At 67.8% G+C, this 21881-nt stretch overlaps 1 protein-coding gene across 3 annotated transcripts; it reads right to left on the bottom strand.

The window, feature by feature from the left end:
• Nucleotides 1-1694: 1694 nt before the first annotated feature.
• ABCA2 (ATP binding cassette subfamily A member 2) lies at nt 1695-21218 on the bottom strand. Of its 3 annotated transcripts, none has more exons than XM_081593398.1 (49): nt 21059-21203; nt 17512-17605; nt 17200-17265; nt 16430-16541; nt 16196-16359; nt 15825-15952; nt 15543-15629; nt 15042-15260; nt 14359-14726; nt 13992-14151; nt 13054-13182; nt 12797-12964; nt 12633-12729; nt 12004-12177; nt 11812-11914; nt 11618-11732; nt 11258-11448; nt 11005-11155; nt 10725-10929; nt 10444-10608; nt 10173-10353; nt 9886-10098; nt 9607-9803; nt 9338-9520; nt 9000-9184; nt 8475-8595; nt 7979-8215; nt 7694-7900; nt 7372-7474; nt 6978-7273; nt 6693-6906; nt 6497-6602; nt 6289-6400; nt 6146-6206; nt 5886-6060; nt 5637-5752; nt 5404-5551; nt 5209-5332; nt 4953-5085; nt 4728-4845; nt 4468-4646; nt 4258-4399; nt 4048-4182; nt 3738-3841; nt 3557-3649; nt 3309-3411; nt 3065-3202; nt 2785-2991; nt 1695-2419 (listed from the first exon to the last, which is right to left on the bottom strand). In XM_081593398.1, the coding sequence occupies exons 1-49, from the start codon at nt 21122-21124 to the stop codon at nt 2384-2386; spliced, it is 7329 nt and encodes a 2442-aa protein (XP_081449524.1). In that variant the 5' UTR covers nt 21125-21203; the 3' UTR covers nt 1695-2383. The 3 variants fall into 3 exon arrangements, with proteins under 3 accessions (XP_081449524.1, XP_081449526.1, XP_081449525.1); XM_081593400.1 differs by having other exon boundaries at nt 17263-17265; XM_081593399.1 differs by lacking the exon at nt 17200-17265 and having other exon boundaries at nt 21059-21218.
• Between the last annotated feature and the right edge of the window lie 663 nt (nt 21219-21881).

The following is a 21881-nucleotide window of genomic DNA, read 5'->3' as shown; positions in this document are numbered from 1 at the left end:
GGGGGCGGGGCCTCGGGGAGCGGCCTGGGGGCGGGGCCTCCGGGAGGGCTGTGAAGGCGCCGCGCCGCCTGGTGGCCACCGTGGGGTCTGCACGCGCCTTCCTCCAAGCCCCGGGCCCAGTCTGACAGCCCTTCCTCAGACCCAGCACTGATCAGGGCCCAGGGCCCAGGCCCCGCCACGAGCCGGGCTGACCTGGACGTACTGTGGCCTCGAGGCCTGGGCCTCCGACCCATCTGCCACCACCATGGGAGGCTCCGCAACCGCTGGTAGGGGGTCACCCAGCTGGTTTCCTTCTTCCTTGTCACACAACCCATCCCGGAGGAGGGCCCCGGCCCTCCACACCTGGACCTGCTCACCAGATGGCCTGTGTGTAAAAACACCCTCACACGTCCGTTAGGAAAATGGTGCAATGAACAGGTGGCTCAGAATAAAGAAAATAAAACACCCAGCAGAACACACGAGGGTTTCATTGCACACTTATTTCAAGAACAAATCAGAACAAGATAGATAATGGTTTGTGGTTCAACGGACAGAAATGTGGCAACCATATTCTTGGCAAGGATGTGGGGAAACGCACTCCTGGGGGTGCTCCCTGGTAAACGGCAGCGCCTTTGGACATCCCCGTAAGTACACGAGGCATGAATCAACGGTCTGCAGTACCCATCAACGGTCTGCAGTACCCTGGGGGTGGGAGCCTGGTGCATCCACCGCGGCCGGAGGGCGGGTCCCACTAGCCTGAGGTTTCCTGGTGTTACGGCTGCCCCCTCCGAATTCACATGTTCCAGCCCTCCCCCAGCCCCCATCCTCAGAATGCGACTGTGTTTGGAGATGGAGGTGATCAAGGTCAGGTCATGGCAATGGGCGTTAGCCCCGTATGACTGTGTTCCCATAAAAGGGGCAGATATGGACACCTTCACACACACAGATGGAGAACCCTGTGTGGAGCTGGAGGCAGAGAGACAGGCAATGCTCCTACAAGCCAAGGAGACGGCCAGAAGACCCCCAGCGGCTGGGAGAGCAGGGAGCTCTCACCACCCCATGACCTCAGGAGGATCAAAACTGCCAGTACCTCGACCTTGAACTTCTGGCCCCAGAGAGTGAGAGAGTAGGTGTCTGGTATCTAAGCTGCCTGGTCGTGATACTCTGTTAGGGCGGCCCTAGCAAACCAGGCCAAGTGCGAGAGAGAAACCCAGCAAACTGAAAGTACCATGCGTTCGTACTTGTGACTCGGAGCCTATGCGTGCATCCTGCAGAATGACCTCTGACACTAGAAACACAGCTTATGTCCTCTGAAATTCCCACCGTGTTTTTAAAAAAGTGAGGACAAACCCATGTTTACCAACTTTAACAGGACCACAACCTCCCCGGGGCACTTGGATTGTCTAACCCTCCCCAGCACCCCTGCCACATCCGCAGAGCAGCCGCCGGAGGGGCCCGTGGAGCTGCCCACCCTTCCCCTTCAGGGCTCCTGCGGGGCCTCCTCTCTGGTGGAAACTCTTCTCTCTTGAGCCCCTGCCTGAGGGCCCTTTCCAGCAGCACCTTAACAGCTCTGTTTAGAAGGGACAGTGAGGGGGGAGGAGCCCAGCCCCTCCTCCAGGTTGACCTCGTCTCCCTCCCCCCGCCTGTGGGCAGGCGCTGTATCCTGGCATCCAGTGGGTCCCCTTCACCCCACACCCCACCCCACACACACAGGCTTGCATGGACCTTTTTATTTATTTAAAACAAACATCTGTGCGCTATGTACAGGCCTGGCTCCCAGGTGGGAGGGCAGGGGGCCAAGCTGGGGGGAGGGCAATGGCAGCAGGAGGGGTGGGGAGGAGGTCAGGCCCCTCGCCTGGCCGGCTTCTCTATTCCTGCTACCCGGCCCGCTGCCCCTGGCAGCCCACTCCCCGGGCTGTGACAACAGCCTCCCTGGGGGAAGCCAGGGTGAGGGAGCCTTATCCTAAAGCAAAATAAATAGGCGCCTTGGGTGGGGCCGAACCCACCCCTCCCCTCAGCCCGAAGCTGGCAGCAGCCACCATCCAAACTGGGTGTAAGAGATCAGCCCATGGGGAGGCCAGGTCCTGCCAGGAGAGGTCCGGCGGTCCTGGCAGCCCGGGGCACCCTGGCCCTGGGAGTGGTGGGCAGAGCTGGGCAAGGGCAGAGGCCAGGGGCCGGCCAGACCCCAAGGCTTTAAGGCAGAGCAGGGTGAGGGTGTACGCAGCCCGGGGCCGGGCCAGCCTTTGGCACAACGAGGGGAGGGCGGTGTGGGGCTGGAGGGGGCTGAAGCCCTTGGTCCTGGACCAGGGCCTGGCAGGTGGGCGCGGGGAGGGGGGCACACGTGGGACCTCGGCCACCGCCTGACTTCTGTTCCCACCACGTAACCTCGACCCAACTCCAGCGGTCAGCAGAGCGTGTCCGTGTTGAAGGAGAGCTGGGCCTGGTGGACAGCGACAGGCTGGCTTGCGTGCGTGAGCTCGCCCCTGCCCCAGGCCGGCCCTCCCGCCTGTCCGCCCTGAGCTCCCTCTCCGTGGGGGGCTCCCCGGTGGTCTGTCCCTGCTGTTCCCAGGCTCTGCTCCGCCCACCTCGGCTCTGCCTGGCTCCAAAACGCCCTCGTTTCCAAGGTGCTAGGAGGTCCGCGTGGTCTGTCTCCCCTGACTGCGCCCAGGCCTCCCAGGTCCACTCCACTCCCGAGTATCAGATGGGTCCCTCTGCCCCCCAGCTCAGAACAGCGAGGGTCCGAGGCCCCGCCCCCGCCCGGCTCCCCCCGCCAGCCCGCGGCCCTGACCCCAGCCCCCGGCTCACCCGCTCCTCCTCGAAGCTGATGAGGCCCTCGTCCTCCGTGTCCAGGTCCTCTGGCTCGTCGGCCACCAGCGCCCGCAGCTCAGTGGGGGGAGGCCGCGGCCGGAACAGGCTGAGCAGGCGGCCCAGCGGGGACTGCAGGCCCGAGGGGGGCTCCGTCTCCTGCGGCTCCAGGTTGTCGCTCTGCTTCTTGGCGAAGTTCACGAACACCTGGGGGGAGGCGGCAGGGGGTGGGCGGGGGAGCCGGCCCAGAGGGGAGGGCAGCCCCAGCCCGGGCGCTCACGTTGTCCAGGGTGGTCTGGCTGACCGAGTAGTCCTCGACGCCTAGCACGCCCACCACCTGCTCCATCTTGCTGAACACCTGCGCCAGCGAGATGCGCTCGGACTTGAGCTGGTACTGGACCTTCGTGTGGTGCCGCTCCTGGGGTCGCAGAGGTCAGAGGCCGCTCGGGCGGCGCCCAGCCCCCGCCCCAGGCCCCGCCCACCTTGAGGACGGCCTCCGGGCGGTGCCTCCCCGCCCCACCCACCTTGAGGACGGCCTCCGGGAAGCTCCTGTTGAAGAACCGCAGCACATCCTTCACGCTCTGGCTGCTCTTCGTCCTCACCGTGATCATGTAGCCGTCCCCGAACCTGCGGGACCGGCTTGTGGCCACACCCCAGCCAGCAGAGGGGCCTCGTCTCGGCCTGCGGCTCCAGCGCGGGGCCCCGTCCCCGTGGACCCCCTGCCCCCGTGACCCTGGCCACCCCCGTGGGGCCCCCCAACCCCGGAGCTCACCGGTTCTTCAGATGCTGGATGCTGCCCAGACAGCGCAGGCGCCCGTTCACCATGATAGCCAGCCGCGTGCACAGCGCCTCACACTCCTCCATGCTGCGGGCGAGAGCCACAGGCTAGCACGGAGTCGGGGGGCCTGTGGGGGCGGCGGGGCGGGGCGGGGCGGGGCGGGGCGTGGGCGGACCTGTGTGAAGTCAGCACCACCGAGCGCCCCGTCTTGATGAGGTCCAGGATGAGGTTCCAGAGGAAGCGGCGGGCCTTGGGGTCCATGCCTGTGGTAGGCTCGTCCTGGGGATGGTGCCAGGCTCAGCCGCTGTACCCCGTCCACCCCAGCTGGCCCCACCAGCTGCTTCCCACCCGGCTCACCAAGAACACAAAGATAGGGTACTGACCCTCATCCACCCCTGGGGTCACCAGGAAGATAAAAGTCGAGGTACTTGACCCCCTATCCTCCCCATCCCCCATCCTCCCCCCAGTGCCACCCCTGGGCTCACCAGGAAGATGAAGGCCGGGTACCCGATGAGGGCGATGGCTGTCGACAGCTTCCGCTTGTTCCCTCCGCTGTAGGTGCCGGCGGGCTTGTCGGCATACTTGGTCAGCTCCAGCTTCTCCAGGGCCCACTTCACCACCTGGGAGTGACGGGGACGTCAGGGGCCCCCCTCCAACTCCCCACGCCGCCCCCTCCCCCGCCGGGCGACCCTCACCCGCGCCTCGTCCTTCCAGGGGATGCCCCGGAGCCTCGTGTACAGCTGCAGGTGCTCCCGGGCCGTGAGCTCGTCGAACAGGGCGTCGAACTGCGGGCAGTAGCCCAGGCTCTGCTGCACCTGGAGCAGTTCCTTGAGCACGCTGGAGACACAGTGCCATCAGCACTGGGCTGCCGCCGGCCCACCCGCCCCGGCACCCACCCGCCGCACCTGTGCCCGTTGACAAAGGCCTCGCCCCCCGTCGTGCTCTCGTCGCCCGTCAGCATCTTGAAGGTGCTGGTCTTGCCCGCGCCGTTGACGCCCAGGAGGCCAAAGCACTCGCCAGGACGCACACCCAGGCACAGGCGGTCCACGGCCAGGATGCGGCCGATCTTCCGCGACTTGTACACCTGGCGGAGGTGAGGGGGCGGCCGCTCAGCAGGCCCCGCGAGCTCCCACCTGGGCCCTGCCCCCAGCCGCCCAGGGCCCACCTTGGTCAGGTTCTCGATTTTGACCATGTCGTTGTCGGCGTCTCCCCTCAGCACCCGCTGCCGCTCGCTGGCCACGTCCACGTCGTCCTCCACGGGCTTCGTCGACACGGGCATGCGCCTGGGGGGCGGGGGCAGCGCGTGGCTGACGCTGCCCGGTGCCTGCGCTGTGTCCACGCCGGAGGGCAGCGCCCAGCCCCGCCCCACCCGCAGGCCCATGGCACTCACTGCGGCTGCCGCAGGAAGTTGTACTGACACATGATGGTCAGGAGGAAGCCCACGAAGCCTTCGACGGTCATGGCCACCAGGCCCCTGGTGACAATGTCCCACTCGAAGGGAGACTTCATCTTGTCAACCTGGCCTGCAGGGCAGCTGGCTCAGGGCCGGGGCCTCGGGAGCGCCCGCTCGCGTCCGCTCGCGCCCAGGCCTGGAACTCGCCTCAGCCCCCTACCCAGGGCCCGCGCCGTCAGCCCCACGGCCTCACCGATCTTGGCGTAGTACTCGTTGATATACTCATTGTACGCCATCTCCATGAGCCCGTGGCCCAGGTTGTAGTTGGGGAAGATGAGGAAACAGCTCTTTAGGTAACTGTTGACAACCTTCAGGTCCTGGAGGGTCACAGGGGGGTGTCAGGGCACAGCCTCAGCCCTGCCAGCCCCACCCCGGCACCCTGGCCCACCTTGTCATGCTCAAAGAGCTGCAGCAGGAAGGTGGCCACAGTGGCGGTGATGCCGATGAAGAGGTTGATGACGATGAGAAACACGTAGGCCGAGCTGGGGACCTCGAACCAGAAGGAGGCCGGGTACATGATGGGGGTGATGGACCACCTGCAAGCAGCAGCCAGGCGGCGTCACTGGGCCATCCACCCACCCTGCGCCCCGACCCCCCCAGCCCCCACCATCGCCCCCTTACCCATAGAGCAGGAACAGGGAGAGCACGGCTGGGAAGTTGGTGGGGGACGTGTAGGCCGGCAGGTCAAACACAAACAGGATGAGGACACAGCAGGTGGCTGGGACCAGGTAGTTGAGCTACCAGAGCAGGGGTGGCAGGTGAGGGGCCAGAGGCGGAGAGGCCTGGGGGCAGGGGCGAGGGTCCCGAGGGCAGGACAGGGGGCCCAGCAAAGGGTGGGGGAATGGGACGGCTGGGGGTCTGGGGGCACACCATGTCCCACACGTAGTTGGCCAGCCAGTAGATGACGGGGTTGCAGCCGCTGACAAACTGCAGGTGCTTGGCCTTGGTGGACTTCTCGGCCACCAGAAAGACCACGAAGCTGGCCGGCACGAAGGACATGGCCACGATGATGAAGATGGCGATGACCACGTCGGTGCCCTGCAGCCTGGGGGCGAGGAGGCCCTCAGCCCCGCCCAGCACGAAGTCCCGAGGCGGCGCCCCGCCCCCACCCCGCCCCCGCCTGCACCTACAGGTAATCCAGAGAGAGGCTGGCGCTCGTCTTGTTCATCGGGTGGTTGGTGACGGTGATGCCTGCGGCACAGGGGCAGCCTCAGGACCTGCTCCCCTGCACACCAGGACGCCCCACCCCGCCCGCCCCACCCCGCTCACCCACCGTAGGCCGCAGGGTTGCCCTTGCTCTTGGGCAGGTTGGCACGCAGGATGGCATTGTTGAGGCTGTTGAGGTAGGTGGGCATGCTATGGTAGCCCTTGTTGTTGTAGAACACCTGCAGGGGGCACACAGAGACCCCCGAGAGCCTGTCGTGCCTGCAGACCTTGGGTGAGGGCGGGACACGGCAGGCCCGGGGCCCAGCGGGGCTCACCTGGGCGGCCCGGCGTACTGCAATCCTCCGCACCATAGCTGGGGCCTGGGCCCCAAACGAGGCTGGGATGGACTTCTGGACGTTGCCAAAGGTGATGGCCCCGTACCTGGGTGGCAAGCCGACCACCTGTGAGGCCAGGTGGGCAATGGGGGTCCGCTTCCCATCCATGGCCGGCGCGTCCCTCCCCTCCACTCACCGGTGGAGCCGGAAGTGATCGGAGGTGAAGAGCAGGTACTCGGAGACGTTGTGGCCGGTGATGTCAGTCAGGATGTCGCCCGTGACCACCCGCATCTGGGGCGGGTGCCCGCCCACACCACCGGGGCACGAGAAGCCGGTCCCCTGCCCAGAGCAGGTACAGCGGACGGGCTCCCGCACCAGGTGTGGAAGGGAGGGCGCTGATGTCCAGTTCTCTGCAGACACAGCACCCGCAGTCAGCCCAGCCCCCGCTTCCCCGAGCCCCAGGCGCCCCACCAGCCAGTACCTGGGCCGGAGGTGGGCGGCAGGTCCTCGTCCAGGGTCACGGGGGAGTCAGGTGGGGCGGGTGAGGGTGGGGGCGGCACGAAGTTGGACAGCGGCAGCCCCTGCGTGAAGGACTCCAGACACATGCTGTCGAAGAACCGCGCGGCCAGCAGGCGCGACTCACCGCTGCTCAGGTTCAGCGTGGGCCCCAGCGAGCCGTTGGCCGGAGATTTGAGCACACAGGTGGCACCCACACCCGACGGCAGCCGGAAGGTGCCCACCAGCTGCTGGGGGCCAGCGTCGGGGGACAGTCGCAAGCTGGGAAAGCACAGAGTGAGTCCAGGTGGGGGTCGGGCCAGCCCCCCCAGCCTCCGCACTAGCCCCCGCCCCCCAAGGCGGCACCGCTGGTGGCTCACCGGTATTCCCGGCGCTCCTCGTTGGCGTAGGGAATGAAGTTGCCACGGGGCTGCGTGTAGTTGTGGTACTGGGAGGGGGACAGGACCAGCGGGGGCAGGTCGCCTGGTGGGATACATGGGGAAGCCTGAGCAAGTTCTTACAGCCTGCCAGCACCTCACTGGCCCAGGTCCCCTCTTCCTAGTACCCACAGGGGGCCCACGCTTGGGGTCTGCACCCCAACGGAACCCCTGAGTGTGCCCACAAGCCTCAGCTGCCGCGCCTATGGCCCCCATGTGGTTCCCGAGCCAGTGGATGTCCGGGCACCTGGCCAGGCAGCCGTACCGATCTCTGGAACGGAGAGCGCCACGGTCATAGCCACGCAGACGAAGAAGGCGGGGAGCAGGATCTGAGAGGACAGGGCCTTGGAGTTGCGCCGGGCGCAGTGGAAGCGCTTCACCAGGAGCCCGTGGAACTGGCGCACCTTCAGCCACCAGCCCTCCAGCTTGCGGCTACCCTGGCCAACCCGCGTGAGGGTCTCCGCCTCCGCCTCTGCACAGGAGGCAGGAGCTGAGCACAGGCCCGCTCCACCCTCCAGGGACCCTCCCAGCCATACCCAACAGCCCCCACCTTGCAAGCTGACATTGTCAGGGTCCTGCAAGTTGTCGCAGAGTGGGCGGTAGTCGCCGTAGACATCGGTGTAGCCGGCCCCCTCGTCACCACGGGCAGAGCCCACTGAGGACGCAGACTGCAGCGATGCCTGTGACTGGGCCAGCTCCGCGCACCGCGCCAGGTTGCTGGCAGGACCCTCCCCCGACACCGGGTCCGTGGGCCCCGGCAGCACATCTTTCCTGGACTCTTTCACATCTGCAGAAGGGCCAGGGGAGACACGCGGGGGCTCAGAGCGGCCTTCACCTGCAGACCTGTGGGGAACTCTAGCCTCCACACTCACCCACCCACCCCAGGCCCCAGCCCCAGCCTGACCCTGGGGGACCCTGGCTCCCTGTTCCCACCTAAAACCCTTGGCCCCCAGAGACAGGGAAAGAGTGACAGCCCCAGGCTCACACTCAGAGCTGGCAGAGCCAGGGGATGGGGGCAGAACTGATCAGCAGCTCTGGAGTCTCACCTGCCTCACTGTTCTCCAGCGACTGGTCCTCCTCCGACACCTTAAGGAACACTTCCTCCAGTGTGGTGTCCATCAGCCCAAAGCTGCTCAGGTGCAGGGCATCCAGACTGTGCTCCAGGTGCTGTGAAAGAGCTGCGTGAGGCCCACCTCAGAGGGGGTGGCCACGGGGCAGGTTGTGCTCACCGCTTGGGCAGCTCCGCCTCTTCTACTGGCCCTGCCCCCGCCCCGCCCCTCCGCTGGTCCCACCCCTGTCCCGCCCCCGTCCCACTCCCGAGCCAATCCTGAATCCTCCACCAGCCCCGCCCCTCCGCTGGCCCCACCCAGTCACGCCCCTCCGCTGGCCCCGCCCCCAAGCCCAGTCCTGCCTCCTCCACCAGTCCCACCCCCGTTGGCCCCGCCCCCAAGCCCAGGCCCGCCTTTTCTGCTGAACACACCTCCTCCGCCGCAACCCCCCCCCCCCCCGCGCCGCCCCTCCCCCGATCTTTGCCCTGACCTCCTCCATCAGCCCAGTCCGGACTCACACACCTGAAAAAGGCGCTCAAAGGCCCCCTTCTTGGCGGCCTCGCTGGGCAGGATGTAGGAGAGCTCAGTGCTGGTGTCCGAGACCAGCAGGCAGGAGGCCACATGTTTGCGGATGAACTGGGAAACCTGGGACTCGGAGCAGCTGCTCAGCTGGGTCGGACCCGGGGGGCTGGCTGTCAGCCCTGGCTCTGGGAGGGTAGGGAGGGCTTCACTCAGGGGCTGGGGAGAGGGTGGGCCAGGCTCAACCAGCACCCTGGGCCCACTGGGCAACGGTGAGAGCCCAGCCCCTCGACCTTACTGGTCTTGAGGAGGAGCCTGGGGCAGGTGGCTCCCACACAGACCTTGGGGGCCCCCGGGCTCGGCAGGCCGCTTGACCAGCGTGAGGCGGTAGCCGTCCCCGTAGGCACCCTTGAGAAAGAGCGGTGAGCCGCAGCACTTGAGCTTCCCGTGGGAGATGATGGCAATGCGGTCCCCGAGCAGGTCAGCCTCGTCCATGTGGTGGGTGGACAGGAGGATGGTGCGGCCTGGGGGGCATGGAGATGGTGATCAGAGGGGCGGGCAGGTGGGGCCAGGCAGGGGGCTGCTCTCCCCACCCCCGGCGCCCGCTCACCTGGCTTGTACTTCAGGATCAGGTCCCAGATGGCACGGCGTGCGTAGGGGTCCACGCCGGCCGTGGGCTCATCCAGGATGATGGCCCGGGAGCCGCCCACGAAGGCGATGGCCACCGAGAGCTTGCGCTTCATGCCGCCGGACAGTGTCTGCACCAGTGAGTGCCGTTTGTTGGAGAGCTCCAGGTCCTCGATCATCCTGAGGGCGGAAGGGAGATGAGCCGCGGGAGGCGGCGGGTGCTGCTGCTCACAGCCTCACATCCCGCCCAAGCCCCACCCACTTGTCCATCTCCTTGCAGATCTCCTCCTGGGCCATGCTCTTGAGCCTCGAGTAGAACCAGAGGTGCTCCTCCACCGTGAGCCGGTCGAAGAGCACGTTGTGCTGGGGACACATGCCCAGGTTCTTGCGGATCTCGTCCATCTCGGTGCGGATGTCGTGCCCGTAGATGGTGGCAGAGCCCGACGTGGGTGGGAACAGGCCGGTGAGGATAGACCTGGGTGGACAGGCAGGGTCACGGCCCCCCCTCCTGCAGGCAGCCCTCCCTGCCACCCACCCCCCGGCACGCACATGGTGGTGGTCTTGCCAGCCCCGTTGTGGCCCAGGAAGGACACAACCTGGTTCTCATAGAGGTTGAGGCTCAGCTTGTTCAAAGCCAGCTTCTTGTCGTTCTTATAGACCTTGGTGAGCTTGTCCACGCAGACCACCAGCGGCAGGTGGGTGGGTTCCTCTTCCATGCCCCGTGTCTCCTCTGCACCGGGGCCGAGAGTCAGCACCAAGGCTGTCCCCAGCCCCCCAAAGTCAGCAACTGCCCCCAGTCCCCACCCTGGTGTCCACTCACCCAAGCGCCGGCTCTCCATGGCACAGGCTTGATCCTCCTCCATGACGCTGAGGCGGGGGCCACGAGCCCATGGCCAGTTCCACTCCCATGCCTCCGTCCGCCCGCTGCCCAGCCAGTAGGACTTTTGCAGTGGGAAGTACCAGGGCCGGGGCAGCCCATACATGCCTATGGGGAGAGGGGAGGCTGACCCAGGGCCTGGGGTCACTGTCTCCACTGGGCGATGCGTCCCCCTAGAGACAGCCCCCTTCTCCTGTTCCCCTCCCCTCCAGAGGGCTCGGTACCTGGGTGCACAGCCTCGATGTACCACGTGAGCACCCCATAGACGACCGCATCTACCATCAGCATGGTGACAGCCAAGAGCAGGTTGAAGTCATCCCCTTCCACGGGAGACTGACTGAACGTGTGCCACTGGATGCCCACGCCTGCCACCTCGTACAGAGCGAAGTACTTGGAACCCAGGCCAAAGGCTGTCGTGGACATCAGTGACTGAGGAGACAGCAGTGTCAGTGCAGGAAAGGAGGCCAGACACCCCCAAGCCCGGGCCACGCCCATGACCCTCACCGCAATGCACTTCTCGAAGGCGGTGATCTTGTCGTGGGCCACCTCCTCACGGATAGCCACGTACATGTAGGGCACGTAGCTCAGGAAGTAAATGATGCCGCCGCAGGCTGAGGCCAGCTTGGCCTTGGAGTACAGCACGGACACCAGGAAGCTGGGGGCAGGCAGGGCCACGGGCCGGCAACCACACCTGAGTCCCAGATCCTTACTCGAAGCAAGCCCACCCTCCAGCCCGCTGCTGCCACACAGCACTCACCAGAACATGATGGTGGCCACGGCGTAGACAGCCAGGAAGAGCCAGATGATGAGCACGTGGCTGTGCACGAGGACCTGGCCATACTTGAGGATGGCGGTCAGCGCCGTCACCGAGATGGAGAGCTGCACGAAGCCCGTGATGAACCAGGCCACCCAGTGCACCGCGTTGTTCAGGCCCATGGTCTTCATCACCTGTGGGAGGGCAGCAGGGAACTAGGCCTGGGGAGGGAGGGCTGCCCACAGGTGCCCCCCACCTGCACTCCTCCTCACCTCTCACCTGTCTCCATCCCCCCCACCTCCATCCCTCCCCTCTTCTCCCCTCCTCTATCCTCCTCCATCTCCCCCACTCCAAGTCCCCCACCTCCTTCAGCCGGTGCTCCTTCTCGGCCACAATGTGCTGGATGGTCATGGCCACAGAGTAGACCCAGGAAATCACCATGCAGAGCGGCATCATGTGCTCGATGACAAACAGAAAGCTGGGGGGAGGGAGGGGCGTGAGGCGGAGGCGGGCGGACCCGGCGCCCGGCGCTCGCCCAGCGCTCGATCTGCACTCACTCGTCCCGCGTGTAGCAGGGGTAGGGGAACATCTGCACGTAGTTGCCCGGCTCCACCACGTCGTGGCCCACGAAGGTGTCGATGATGGCGCGCTCCATCATGTCTGTGGGTGGGAGGAGCAAGAGGATGGTGGTCAGCGGAGGCCGCGCCCCGCCCCCAGCGGCCCCCCGCGGCCGCAGGGTCGGCCCTCACCCTGGATCCAGACGAAACCATACAGAAAGTAGAAGCGGCCGCCGGTGTTGGGCCCTGGCCGCCAGTAGGCCCGGCGGATCTCGTTGGTTTTCTCCGTGAAGCTTGAATTCTGGCGGATCTTGTAGTGCACGTGGGGCGGCAAGGAACCATCTTTGCGGGTCTGGAAGATCACACCTGGGACAGGAGGAGGGGCGGGCGGAGGAAGGGGAGATGAAGGGCGGGGCCAAGGAGGGGAGAGGGTGGGCGGGGCCGAGGAGGGGAGAGGGTGGGCGGGGCCGAGGAGGGGAGAGGGTGGGCGGGGCCGAGGAGGGGAGAGGGAGGGCGGGGCCGAGGAGGGGAGAGGGTGGGCGGGGCCGAGGAGGGGAGAGGGTGGGCGGGGCCGAGGAGGGGAGAGGGTGGGCGGGGCCGAGGAGGGGAGAGGGTGGGCGGGGCCGAGGAGGGGAGAGGGTGGGCGGGGCCGAGGAGGGGAGAGGGTGGGCGGGGCCGAGGAGGGGAGAGGGTGGGCGGGGCCGAGGAGGGGAGAGGGAGGGCGGGGCCGGTGGACCATAACGGGGTATGGGACCGGAAGGTCTAGGGCAGGGGAGAGGCAGAGGACCCGGGCCGGGGACCTGCCCAGGGGGCTGGCTCACTGGCGAACACGGTGACATTGTCCTGGTAGGCCTGGTTAAGGGTGTAGTTGACAATGCTCTCCTCATCTGGAAAACCCTTGAAGATGTCCACACTCACCTAGGGGCAGAGCGTCATGAGAGGCGACCTGGGCACCCACAGGGCCCCGCGGGGCCCACCCACCCACCTTGGACATGAACTGGATCCAGCCGCAGGCCGCATTGTCGATGGTGTCCAGCTGCTGCAGGAGGACGGAGCCGTTGGGCAGTGAGAAGTTGTCCTGGCGCAGGGCAGGCGGCAGCTCCTCGGGGGACAGGCTCAGTGCCTCCGGGTGCAGCCGCAGCTCGGCCACATACTGGGGGAGGGGGAGACCGGTTCAGAGGGTGGCCTGGGCTGGCCAAGGTGGGTCCCTGCCACACCCACCCCAGCCCAGTCCCCCAGCACCTGCTGCAGCCAGCGCAGGTGTTGCTGCAGCCTTCCCTGCTCCAGGTAGCTGCGGATCTCGGCCGAGATGTTGAGCCACACCTGGGCGTAGTGAGTCACGTTGCCTACAAGGGCGAAGGTCTCATTGGCCTGCAGAGGTTGAGGGCAGAGCATGGGGCGCATGGAAGGACCCCGGCCAGCAAGGGGGGTTCTCACTCCTGACCTCCCTCTGTGGCTGGAGGCCACCCACTGGCCAGCACCCGCCAACCACCAATCTAGGTCTGGCCAGATGGCCCCTGGAATCGCCAAGCCCTCCCCTCCGAGGCCTCTGCTCAGTGCCTCCCCTGAAACTCCCTCTGCCCGGCTCCCAGGAAGCACAGCCTCCCCACCCCCTGCCACCAGTGGTGTCTTTCCCCGCCCCTTTGTGGGACCCCTCCACGTATCTCTCGAGCGGCCCTCATCTTCCCCCGTGCTCACCCTAGGGACGCCCCCCACAGCCCCTCCCCTCCCTGTGCCATCTCCAGCCCTGGTTTCTACTTCTTCCAGACTGCCACCTGGGAGGGCCCCCGACACCGTGCTGGTCCCAAACCACGCAGCTGCCCTGCCCAGATCCCACCCAGTGGACAATGCTCTGGACGGTTTCTGCCTGTGGCCCCTCCTCCATCCTCACCAGTGCTCCCCAGCCCTGGCCATGCTCAGCCAGCCAGGACTCTGCACCACACCAGCCATCCAGGGCATCCTCAAGGCAGCCTTCAAAGTGCCCCTGCACCTAGAACTTGCTCACAGGTCCCCTTACCCAGACACCCAAGCCCCGGAGTTCTCAAGAGCCAGGGCTGCACCCCTCTCGTGCCAATTCTACCAACCGCTGCCCCCCCAACCAGCGTCCCCAGCCTGCAGAGCCCTCTGCCCAGCTCCCTCAGTTCCTGCCCCAGAGGACACGGGCAGCCAGAGGCACACACCTTGAGGATGACACGGTCTGCCTCGGAGCCCGCGGGCGCGTACAGGATCTTGGGGTTGCTGGTCATGAGGTGCACGAGGAGGCCCAGGTTCCGCTGCTCCTTGCTCGTGAAGCCCAGGGAGCTCATGTTGCCCCTTCGCAGCGCCTCGGGCTCGATGGTGCTGGGGCAAGCAGGTGAGACTCAAGGTGGGACGGGGCATTGACAGGGAGGGGTGGGCGTGGGGCTTCCGAGTGGGTGCAGGTGTCAAATGATTGGCATGGAGTAGGGGACCGTGGACCGGGACCAGGGAGGGGGCATCAGAGCCAGGCCTGGGGGCAGGCCCAGTGCCCCCCATCTTCCTCACCCCCGCCCCCTGCCACCCACCTACCGGTTGTTGCCACACAGGATGGGCTGCAGGCCGGCCCAGAGCTGCACGAAGGCGGAGCACTGGCCCTGCAGCGCGTCCGAGGGGGCCAGGGCTGCAGCAGACGGGGCCCCCTCCCCGGCCGTGCTGTTGGAGCCAGGGCCCGCCCCGGCCCCAGTGCTGTTGGCCCCTCCGCCAGGGCCACTGGCTGCGGGCCCAGGAGCCCGGCCTGCGCAGGCGCCCTGAGGCAGCAGCAGGGCGAGGGCCGAGAGGATGTCCACGTCCCGCAGGACCTTCTGGGCGTCCAGCAAGTCCTCCAGGAGCGCCTGCAGCCGCGGTGGGGGTGGTGGCTGCTGCGGGGCGGCAGAGGCATTGGGGGTGTCCAGGCCCAGCTGAGGGGAAACGGGGCGAGTGGGCAGACGCAGGCCCAGGGGAGGGCACAGGGTCTGGGGGCTGCTCTGCAGGGGGGTGGCTGAGGTCAGCATGGAATGGTGAGGAGACACAGGAGGCGAGCAGGGGAGCAGACTGGGGGTCAGGGAGCACCGACCAGGGACGGGGAGACAGGCTGGACTGCAGGCCCAGGGCAGGGGACCCGAGGACAGCCAGGCATAGCCCCGGCCCAGGCACTCCCGACCACGCCGAAGAGCCATGTCATGTCTCCCTGCCCCGGTGGGAGATCTGCGGGCCGGCTGGCGGGCAGGCCTCACCTGCTGGGCGATCTTGGCCGCATCCAGTTGGTTCCGGAGCTCAGCAGCCAGCCCCGAGAAGCGGTGGGCACGCGCTGCAGCCTGCCCTCTGCAGATCGCATCCCGGTAGCCCTGCAGCGCTGTCTGCTGACCCCGGGGCACAGTGAGGACCCGGCCCAGCTCCCTGGAGCCTGGCATGCACGTAAGCTGCTCCAGGAGGGCAGGGGCCAGCAGCAGCTCCTGGGGGCAGGGTGCAGGGGAATGGCTGAAAAGGAGCCCCAGCCAAGAGGATACCAAAGGCCTGGCCCAGACGGCCCAGGGCCTTACCCTGCCCCACCCAGCGGGCCGGCTCCAAGACCACCCAGGTCCTGCAACAGCAGGTGGGGGCGGGGGGAGGCATAGAGATGCATTTCCCACCCTGCCTCCTGGCTCCCTGCGACAAGCACCAACTCCTGGGGACCCCCTCACCCTCAAGGGGAGCTCTCTCCTCACCCACCCAAGCAGGCAGCGTGTGCCCCTCACCTCCATCCGGAACAGGGGATGCTGATTCCTGGGGGGCCCTGACCCCCTGTCCAGGCCAGGCGAAGGGCCAAAAAGCAGGCGATAGACCTGAGCGCAAGGGGGTCATGGCTCAGCTGGGGCTCCAGCCCTGCACCCCCAAGGGAGCCGGCAAGGGGCCAAGGTGGGGGCTCCCCCAGGAGCAGATACAGGAGCCCTGCACTCCCACGGGAACCAGGGGAGGGCCAGGGAGGGGGGGCTCCCAGGAGCAGACACAGGCGCCCCACTGAGGCTCCCGGCCCTCACCTCGGACAGGTCCACCTGGGCGGCCAGCAGAGCCCGGGCCGCGCTGTCGGGCAGCGACAGGTTCTGCGTCAAGAAGCGCCACAGCTCCCGCGGGTCCCTGGCCACCGAGTCCAGAGAGAAGGAGGCCACTGGACAGGCAGAAGGACGGGGCTGAAGGCCGGCCCCGCCTGGGGCCAGGGTGCCCCAAAGGGCCTCAGAGCTGAGCTCCCAGCTGGGCCACAGTGACGGGCAGTGGGCCAGGCCCCAAGCACGGGCGCCTGGTGAACGTGAGGCAGGGGTGTGGGCGTGGGGCCCGCGGCAGGAAGTGCCTGGCTTCAAACCCCGCTGACCGCTGACCCAGGGCTCGGGCACCGCCCCGCCCCCGGGCGCACCTGCCGGTTGGGCCGCGTGGCCGTCCCAGGGGTCCGGGCTGGCGCTGAGGGCCTCCAGGTGCTGGCGCAGGGCCTCCAGCTCCGAGCCCAGGCTGGGCCTCACCGGGTCAAACAGGTTGCCCTCCTCCACCACGCGGTTGAGGCGCTCCAGCAGCTGTGTGACCCTGCAGCACCACTGGCCGTCACCCACAGGCCGCCAGGCCCGGGGCGGGGCAGCCGGGGCGGGGCACTCACGTGGAGTTGGCGTACTGAAGGAAGCCAAACTCGTCCCGCTGGCCGTCAGGGCACAGGGACTGCATGACGGGCAGGATGCCGGCGGAGGTGAGGGGCGCCGCCGTGTAGAAGGCTGGGGGGCAGGCGAGAGGGCCCAGGGCCGGGGAGGGGCGCGGTCGGGGGGTGGGAAGAGACAGAGGCCGAGAAGAGAGATTTAGAGAAAGTCAAGAAGGGAAAGCAGCTGCAGGCAGCAGACAGGAAACAGACGGCTGAGTTTTCTAGTGCAGATGACCCCGGCAGGTCAGAGGTCAAAGGGCATTTCATCATCCCTTCCCCACAACTGCCAGAGCATCCCCCTTCCCTCCGCCAGCCAAGGCCAGCGCTCTGACTGCTTCCCCAAAAACGCGAGGCGGCACTGCCCCCAGGGCTCAGGAGCGCACGGTCCCCTTACTGGGCAGTGACCTCTGACCTCTCTGGCCAGCTGGTTAGTAGAGTGAATGCAGGAGCCCACTAGGTCTGCATGGACAGCGGCCAGGTGCTGCAGCCCTGCACGGCGGGGCCAGGCAACCCCACCCTGAGTGACACGGGGGAGCCTGACCGGGGAGCCACTGAGGTCCAGGGGGCTCCAGCCTCGACCTCCCACCGCCCCACCCCCACCCCCACCCCACCCTGAGCCAGCAGTTCCCGACAGCAGGCAGGGGCCCTGCAGGACCCAGCTGGCCAGGAGACGCCGTTAGTGCCAGGAGACGCCGTTAGTGCAAGCGAGGGGTAGGGGAGGGCGCAAGCTTCACCAGGAGGCCCCGCAGGGCTCCCAAGGCTGCCCGGGGCCAGCCGGGAGGCGGCCGCGCACTTACAGACTGCATGCAGGCCCGGGAGGAGGACAGAGACCATGCGGGGCGGGGAGGGGGGGCAGAACAGAACAGAGGAGACAGTGAGACCCAGCGCCGCGGTCACCCCAGCCCAGCCAGGCGCAGGGCGTGGGACCGCGCCGGGGGACAGGCACCGCTGTGCCGGGAGGAGCCGTGTGCACACGGATGGGTGTGCGAAACGCCTTGAGGGCCACCTGCTCGCCCCTCCCGGCCGGGCCCCCAGAAGCCCCTCACCTTCCTTCACAGAGATGGTGGGCTTCTTCTGCCGAAGCCCCAGCAGGATGAAAAACAGGACGAGCGGGATGAAAATCTCGAAGGCCAAGACCCACTGGAAAGGGCGGGCAGAGTGAGGCCACCTGCCCAGGGCTGGACAGGACTCACCCAAACCCTCCTCTCCCTCACAGACACCCACCCCTCCCAGGCCCAGCCCCGCCCCGCTGGACCCTGCATGCCCCCCAGGGGCCACAGGTCCACCCAGGCCCCCCAAGGCCACAGAGATCACAGCCCCTTCCTTACAGAACCTCTTTGAGGAGCGAGAGGGTCAGTGTTCTCTGGCTCAAGTGAACCGGGTCTCCACACCCAGTCCAGATGTGCCTCTCTGAAGGCCGGCAGGGACAAGTCAGGCAGCTTGTGGTCCACACTGACCCACGCGTCGCCCAGCTCCTCGCCCACCTGCAGGGCCGCCTGGGCAAGATCTCAGAGGATCCAGGAATGTCTGGACTGGCCTGCGACTCCCACCCTCCCCCGGGGTCAGCCCTCCTCCCTGCAGCTGGAGCGCCATCAACCTCCCTGCCTCAAAAAGGCCTAGGAAGGTGAGGCCTGGGTGGAGGGAGGGCCTGGCTGTAGCCCTGGGCCCTGAGCCTCCGGGAAGACCTGGTCAGGGGTCTGACAGCCCCCCGTCCCTGAGACACAGGTGCCTCCTGCCCTGGCCTCCCTGCCCCCCAGGTGGCTCAGGTGGGCGCAGCCCGGCCTGCCTGGGGCCTCTGATCAGGGTTCCCAGGGCGACTGGGCTGCAGGCTGAGCACCCAGGTGAGCCCTGCTGGGACCCTGGGAAAGAAGTGCCTGGGGCGCAGACGTCCCTCTGTTCCCGCCTGCACCCTCCTGGCTCAGGGAAGGCGCAGGGGAGGGGGAGGAGGACCTTGGGCTGGCTGCTCTTTGCAGAGCCCCTTCCCCACCCGAGGGCACGTCCTGACCCTACTCCTACTGAGCTTCTGCAGAGGCACCAAGGTTCCTTCAGCCTCACCCCCCACCCCAAACTGACTTCAGAGCGCTGACCCAGCGGCGCTCTCTCTGGCCCGGGCCCAGGCCCTGGTGCCCCCGGGCAGGGCCAGATGCTGCTGTTTACTGGGTTGACAATAGGGCTCTGTGGTGCGGAACACCCTGCTGTGTGTCTGTGCCCCACGCCCGCCCCAGCCCGGGCCAGCCTCCACCCCCGCCCTGAGCCAGCAGCCAGCCCGGGGCCAGCCCAGGAGGCATCGTGCACCGGGACAGGCGGGACAGGCGCCTGCCGTGTGCACACAGAGCGCGCCTGGGGTCACGGCCGCTGAGCCGGCCCCACCCACCCCCGCCCAGCCACCGGGCACCTCCACCAGTAACTGCAGCAACAGGCCTGCTGCCTCCTCATTGCTATAGCAACGGCCGCACAGGAGCTGCTGGGAGGAGGGAGGCCTGCTTGGCGGGCGGGTGGCCAGAGGGGCATCTGGTTACGGCAGGCAGGGCAGGTTCAGCCCCACCTGGGTGCCCCACCCAGCGGCCTGCAAGGTGGTCAGACCCCTGTCCCTGGAGACGGGCCAGTGCCCCGTGGGTCCCCTCCAGGCCCCTCCCGCTGCGTCCAGAAGAGAACAGGTGAGGACTGAGGACGGAGGCGCTGCCCCCGACCCCAGGGACCTGGTGCCCCCACCAGGAGCAGCCAGAAGCCCCAGGACAGACCGGTATCCAGACCGATGTCCACATCAACAGATGGAGCAAGCCGGGCACAGAGATCCCTGGCTCCTGCCCCCCAGACCAGGCCTCCCCCAGGGTACACACGCCCCCTCAGTGAGGCACACAGCGAGCAGGGCAGACCCTCTGTGAACCAAGCCCAGGATCCAACCGTGAAGCCCAAGACCCTCGCGGAGAAGTGGAGGAGTGTGCCCGACGTCTAGCCTGCCCCAGCCCACGGCGTGAGCCCAGCAAGGCCTCAGCCACCTTGGAGGAAGAATTCCTGCTGCGCTATGGCCACAGGCCAAGGACCTCCACAAGCCTAGCCATCCGTGGGGGCGCCATGGGGCGGGGCAAGGAAGGCTCTGGGGAGGGCCAACCTGACATGCGGGGGCTACTCCTGGGTGTAGGTCAGTGGGCACCTCCCCCCTGCTTGCCAGGTGCCCACTTCCCTGAGCCTTGGGGTCCCCAGGAGATGCTGGGGCCCTCACTAGAGCCTCTGCTCCCAGCTCCCATCCTCCCTGCCAGGAACTCGGGGGCTGACACTGACGTATGCCCACGTCCAGCCTCAATCCCTCCCCAGGGCCTCCCCCCCCGCCGCTGGCCCCTGTGACCCAAAACCTGCGGCGGAGGGGGCAGCACCAGAGGCTGAAGGTCTGATCCACGAGCCCAGCGCCGCCCCGGGTGCCGCGGGCACGGAGCGAACACAAGCCTGGCTCCCTGCCAGGGCCAGGTGCCCAGGGGAATCCTGCCAGGCCAGGGTGATGATGGCTACCCTGCCCATCTGCAGGTCTGGGTTTCCCGCTGTGCACTTTGAAACCCCTCTCAAGGAGGGTCCCAGGCAGGAGCTGGTCAGCTCAAGGGGCCCCAGGGCCAGGTGGGACAGGAGCCCCCAAACTCCAGAGGGGCAGGAGGATGCCTCCACCTCAGGTTCCATCTCCAGACCCCAACCCGCCCTGAGCCCCATCCTGGAAAATCCCCAGTGTCCTGTCAAGAACCCGAGCTGCCCAGGCCTTGCTGTGATGTGGCTGGTGCCAGCTGGGCAGGCCAGCAGATGCCCCTGCCCTTCCCAAGGCCAGAGCAGTGGCGGTCAGCGTGATGACACCCCTACCACCCCAGCCCCGCTCCTAACCAGAGCTTCAGCCCCTGACAGCTGCTGTGCCCTGCACCCCCGAGCACAGGGCAGAGAGCTGGGGAGCGTGGTGGTTGCAGGACCCAGTCCCCGGGGGAGGCCGGGAGGGGGGAGCGGAGAGTGGACCACTTCAAGGAAGATGGCCTCAAAGAACAAAAGGGTGCAGCAGGGCCCGGGCTGGCCGAGGCAGGCACAGCAAGGACGCGGTGTGAGCCCGTGAGCAAGGGAGGGCCGGTGGATGTGCGCGAGGAGAGGTGCCTGTCCAAGGACAGAGGGCTGCGCCCGGAGGAGGGACAGGGTCCCTGCAGGGGTGCCAGGGCTGGGCCCAGAGACAGCAGGGCCTCTGAGCTGGACCCAGACTCCCAGCCGGTCCTCTGCCCGGGGAAGCAGGGCCTCCCGCACCCCCAGGGGCCCGGGGCCACCTTCCAACCCTGAGGCTGGCCCGGTAGAGCCCGTTGCGGAGGGCGCCCGCCCCGTGACTCAGCCGAGCTCCACGAATGTCAGCGGACGCGGGCGGCGGGCCGGGTACGGCCGAGTCCCCTCTCCGAAGGCCAGAGCGCGGGCAGGGGCGGAGGCAGCCGTGGAAGGGGCGACCACCCGCCGCCCCGTCCGCCTGGGGTCCGCGCGCGCCCGGCCGGGCCGCCGCACGTGCGCGCGGGGAGCGCGCCGCCGGCCTCGGTGCGCGCAGCCTCCGGCTCCCGCAGGCCCGCGGCGCCGGAGGTCGCTCACCGGGCTCCGGCGCTTCAGCGTCACGTTCTTCCAGAGCAGCAACTGCAGCTGGTGCAAGAAGCCCATGGCGGGGCCGCGCTCCGGCCGCCTCCGCGCCGCGGCCCGCTCCTCTGCGCGCCCCGCCGCCCGCCGCCCGCCGGGCCGCTCGGCATCGCCCGCGCGGGGCGGGGTCTCGAGCCTCCGGGACCGGCTCGGCGCTGGCTCCGCCCCGGCGGCCGCGGCGGCAGCGGCCCGCACCGCCCCCCGCCCGCGCCCTGCCCGCGCCACCCCCGCTTAAAGGGGCCGCCGGGTGTCCTCCGCCCGCCGCCCCTCCCTGATCGCCTGCCCACCGGCGTTTGGGCGGCTTCTGGAGCTCTGGTTGCCCCCCTCCTGCTAGGCGTTGAGATGATGCGCCCAAGAGCCCAGACGTAAACCGAGACCCCTGACTCAGTCTCAGGGCGCTTTTCTCCCAGGGGCGCCGAGCCGAGGCGCAGCACCCCACCCCCCTGAAATAGTCCTCCCTTAGAGGCGCTCCGAGGTCGACTCTGGCCCCGGCCCATGGCCCCTGGGGGGATGCTGGGGGCTGCTCGCCCCCCACCAGGTCCCCACCTCTGCCTGCCCTCCGCGCCGCCGAGCTGATGATGGCAGGAATTTCATCTGGACCTAAGAGCCCGGGCACTTGGGGGCTGGAGGGGGACAGCCCCGCACACTTGGGGAGGGGGTGTGCAGCCTCGGGTGCGGGTCCACCTCTGCGGGGCGGGCACGTCTCTAAAGGCCTAAAGAGTTGGCTTTCCTGCCAGACTGGGGGCAACCCCCCCTGCACCTTGAGGCGGGGAGCGTGCTG

The sequence above is a fragment of the Giraffa tippelskirchi genome, chromosome 4 (genome assembly GCF_054371585.1).
Source record: "Giraffa tippelskirchi isolate mGirTip1 chromosome 4, T2T-mGirTip1v1.2.pri, whole genome shotgun sequence".
Taxonomy (NCBI): domain Eukaryota; kingdom Metazoa; phylum Chordata; class Mammalia; order Artiodactyla; family Giraffidae; genus Giraffa; species Giraffa tippelskirchi.
The sequence above is the reverse complement of the archived record's forward strand: the minus strand, read 5'-3'. Positions and strand labels throughout refer to the sequence as shown.

Coding starts and splice junctions, on each gene's coding strand:
- ABCA2 (XM_081593398.1), bottom strand. CDS start 21,124: ATGGGCTTCTTGCACCAGCTGCAGTTGCTGCTCTGGAAGAACGTGACG. Junction 14,727..15,041: donor CGGCCAAGATCGCCCAGCAG/GTGAGGCCTGCC, acceptor GTTTCCCCTCAG/CTGGGCCTGGACACCCCCAA. Junction 9,521..9,606: donor GATCCTGAAGTACAAGCCAG/GTGAGCGGGCGC, acceptor CATGCCCCCCAG/GCCGCACCATCCTCCTGTCC.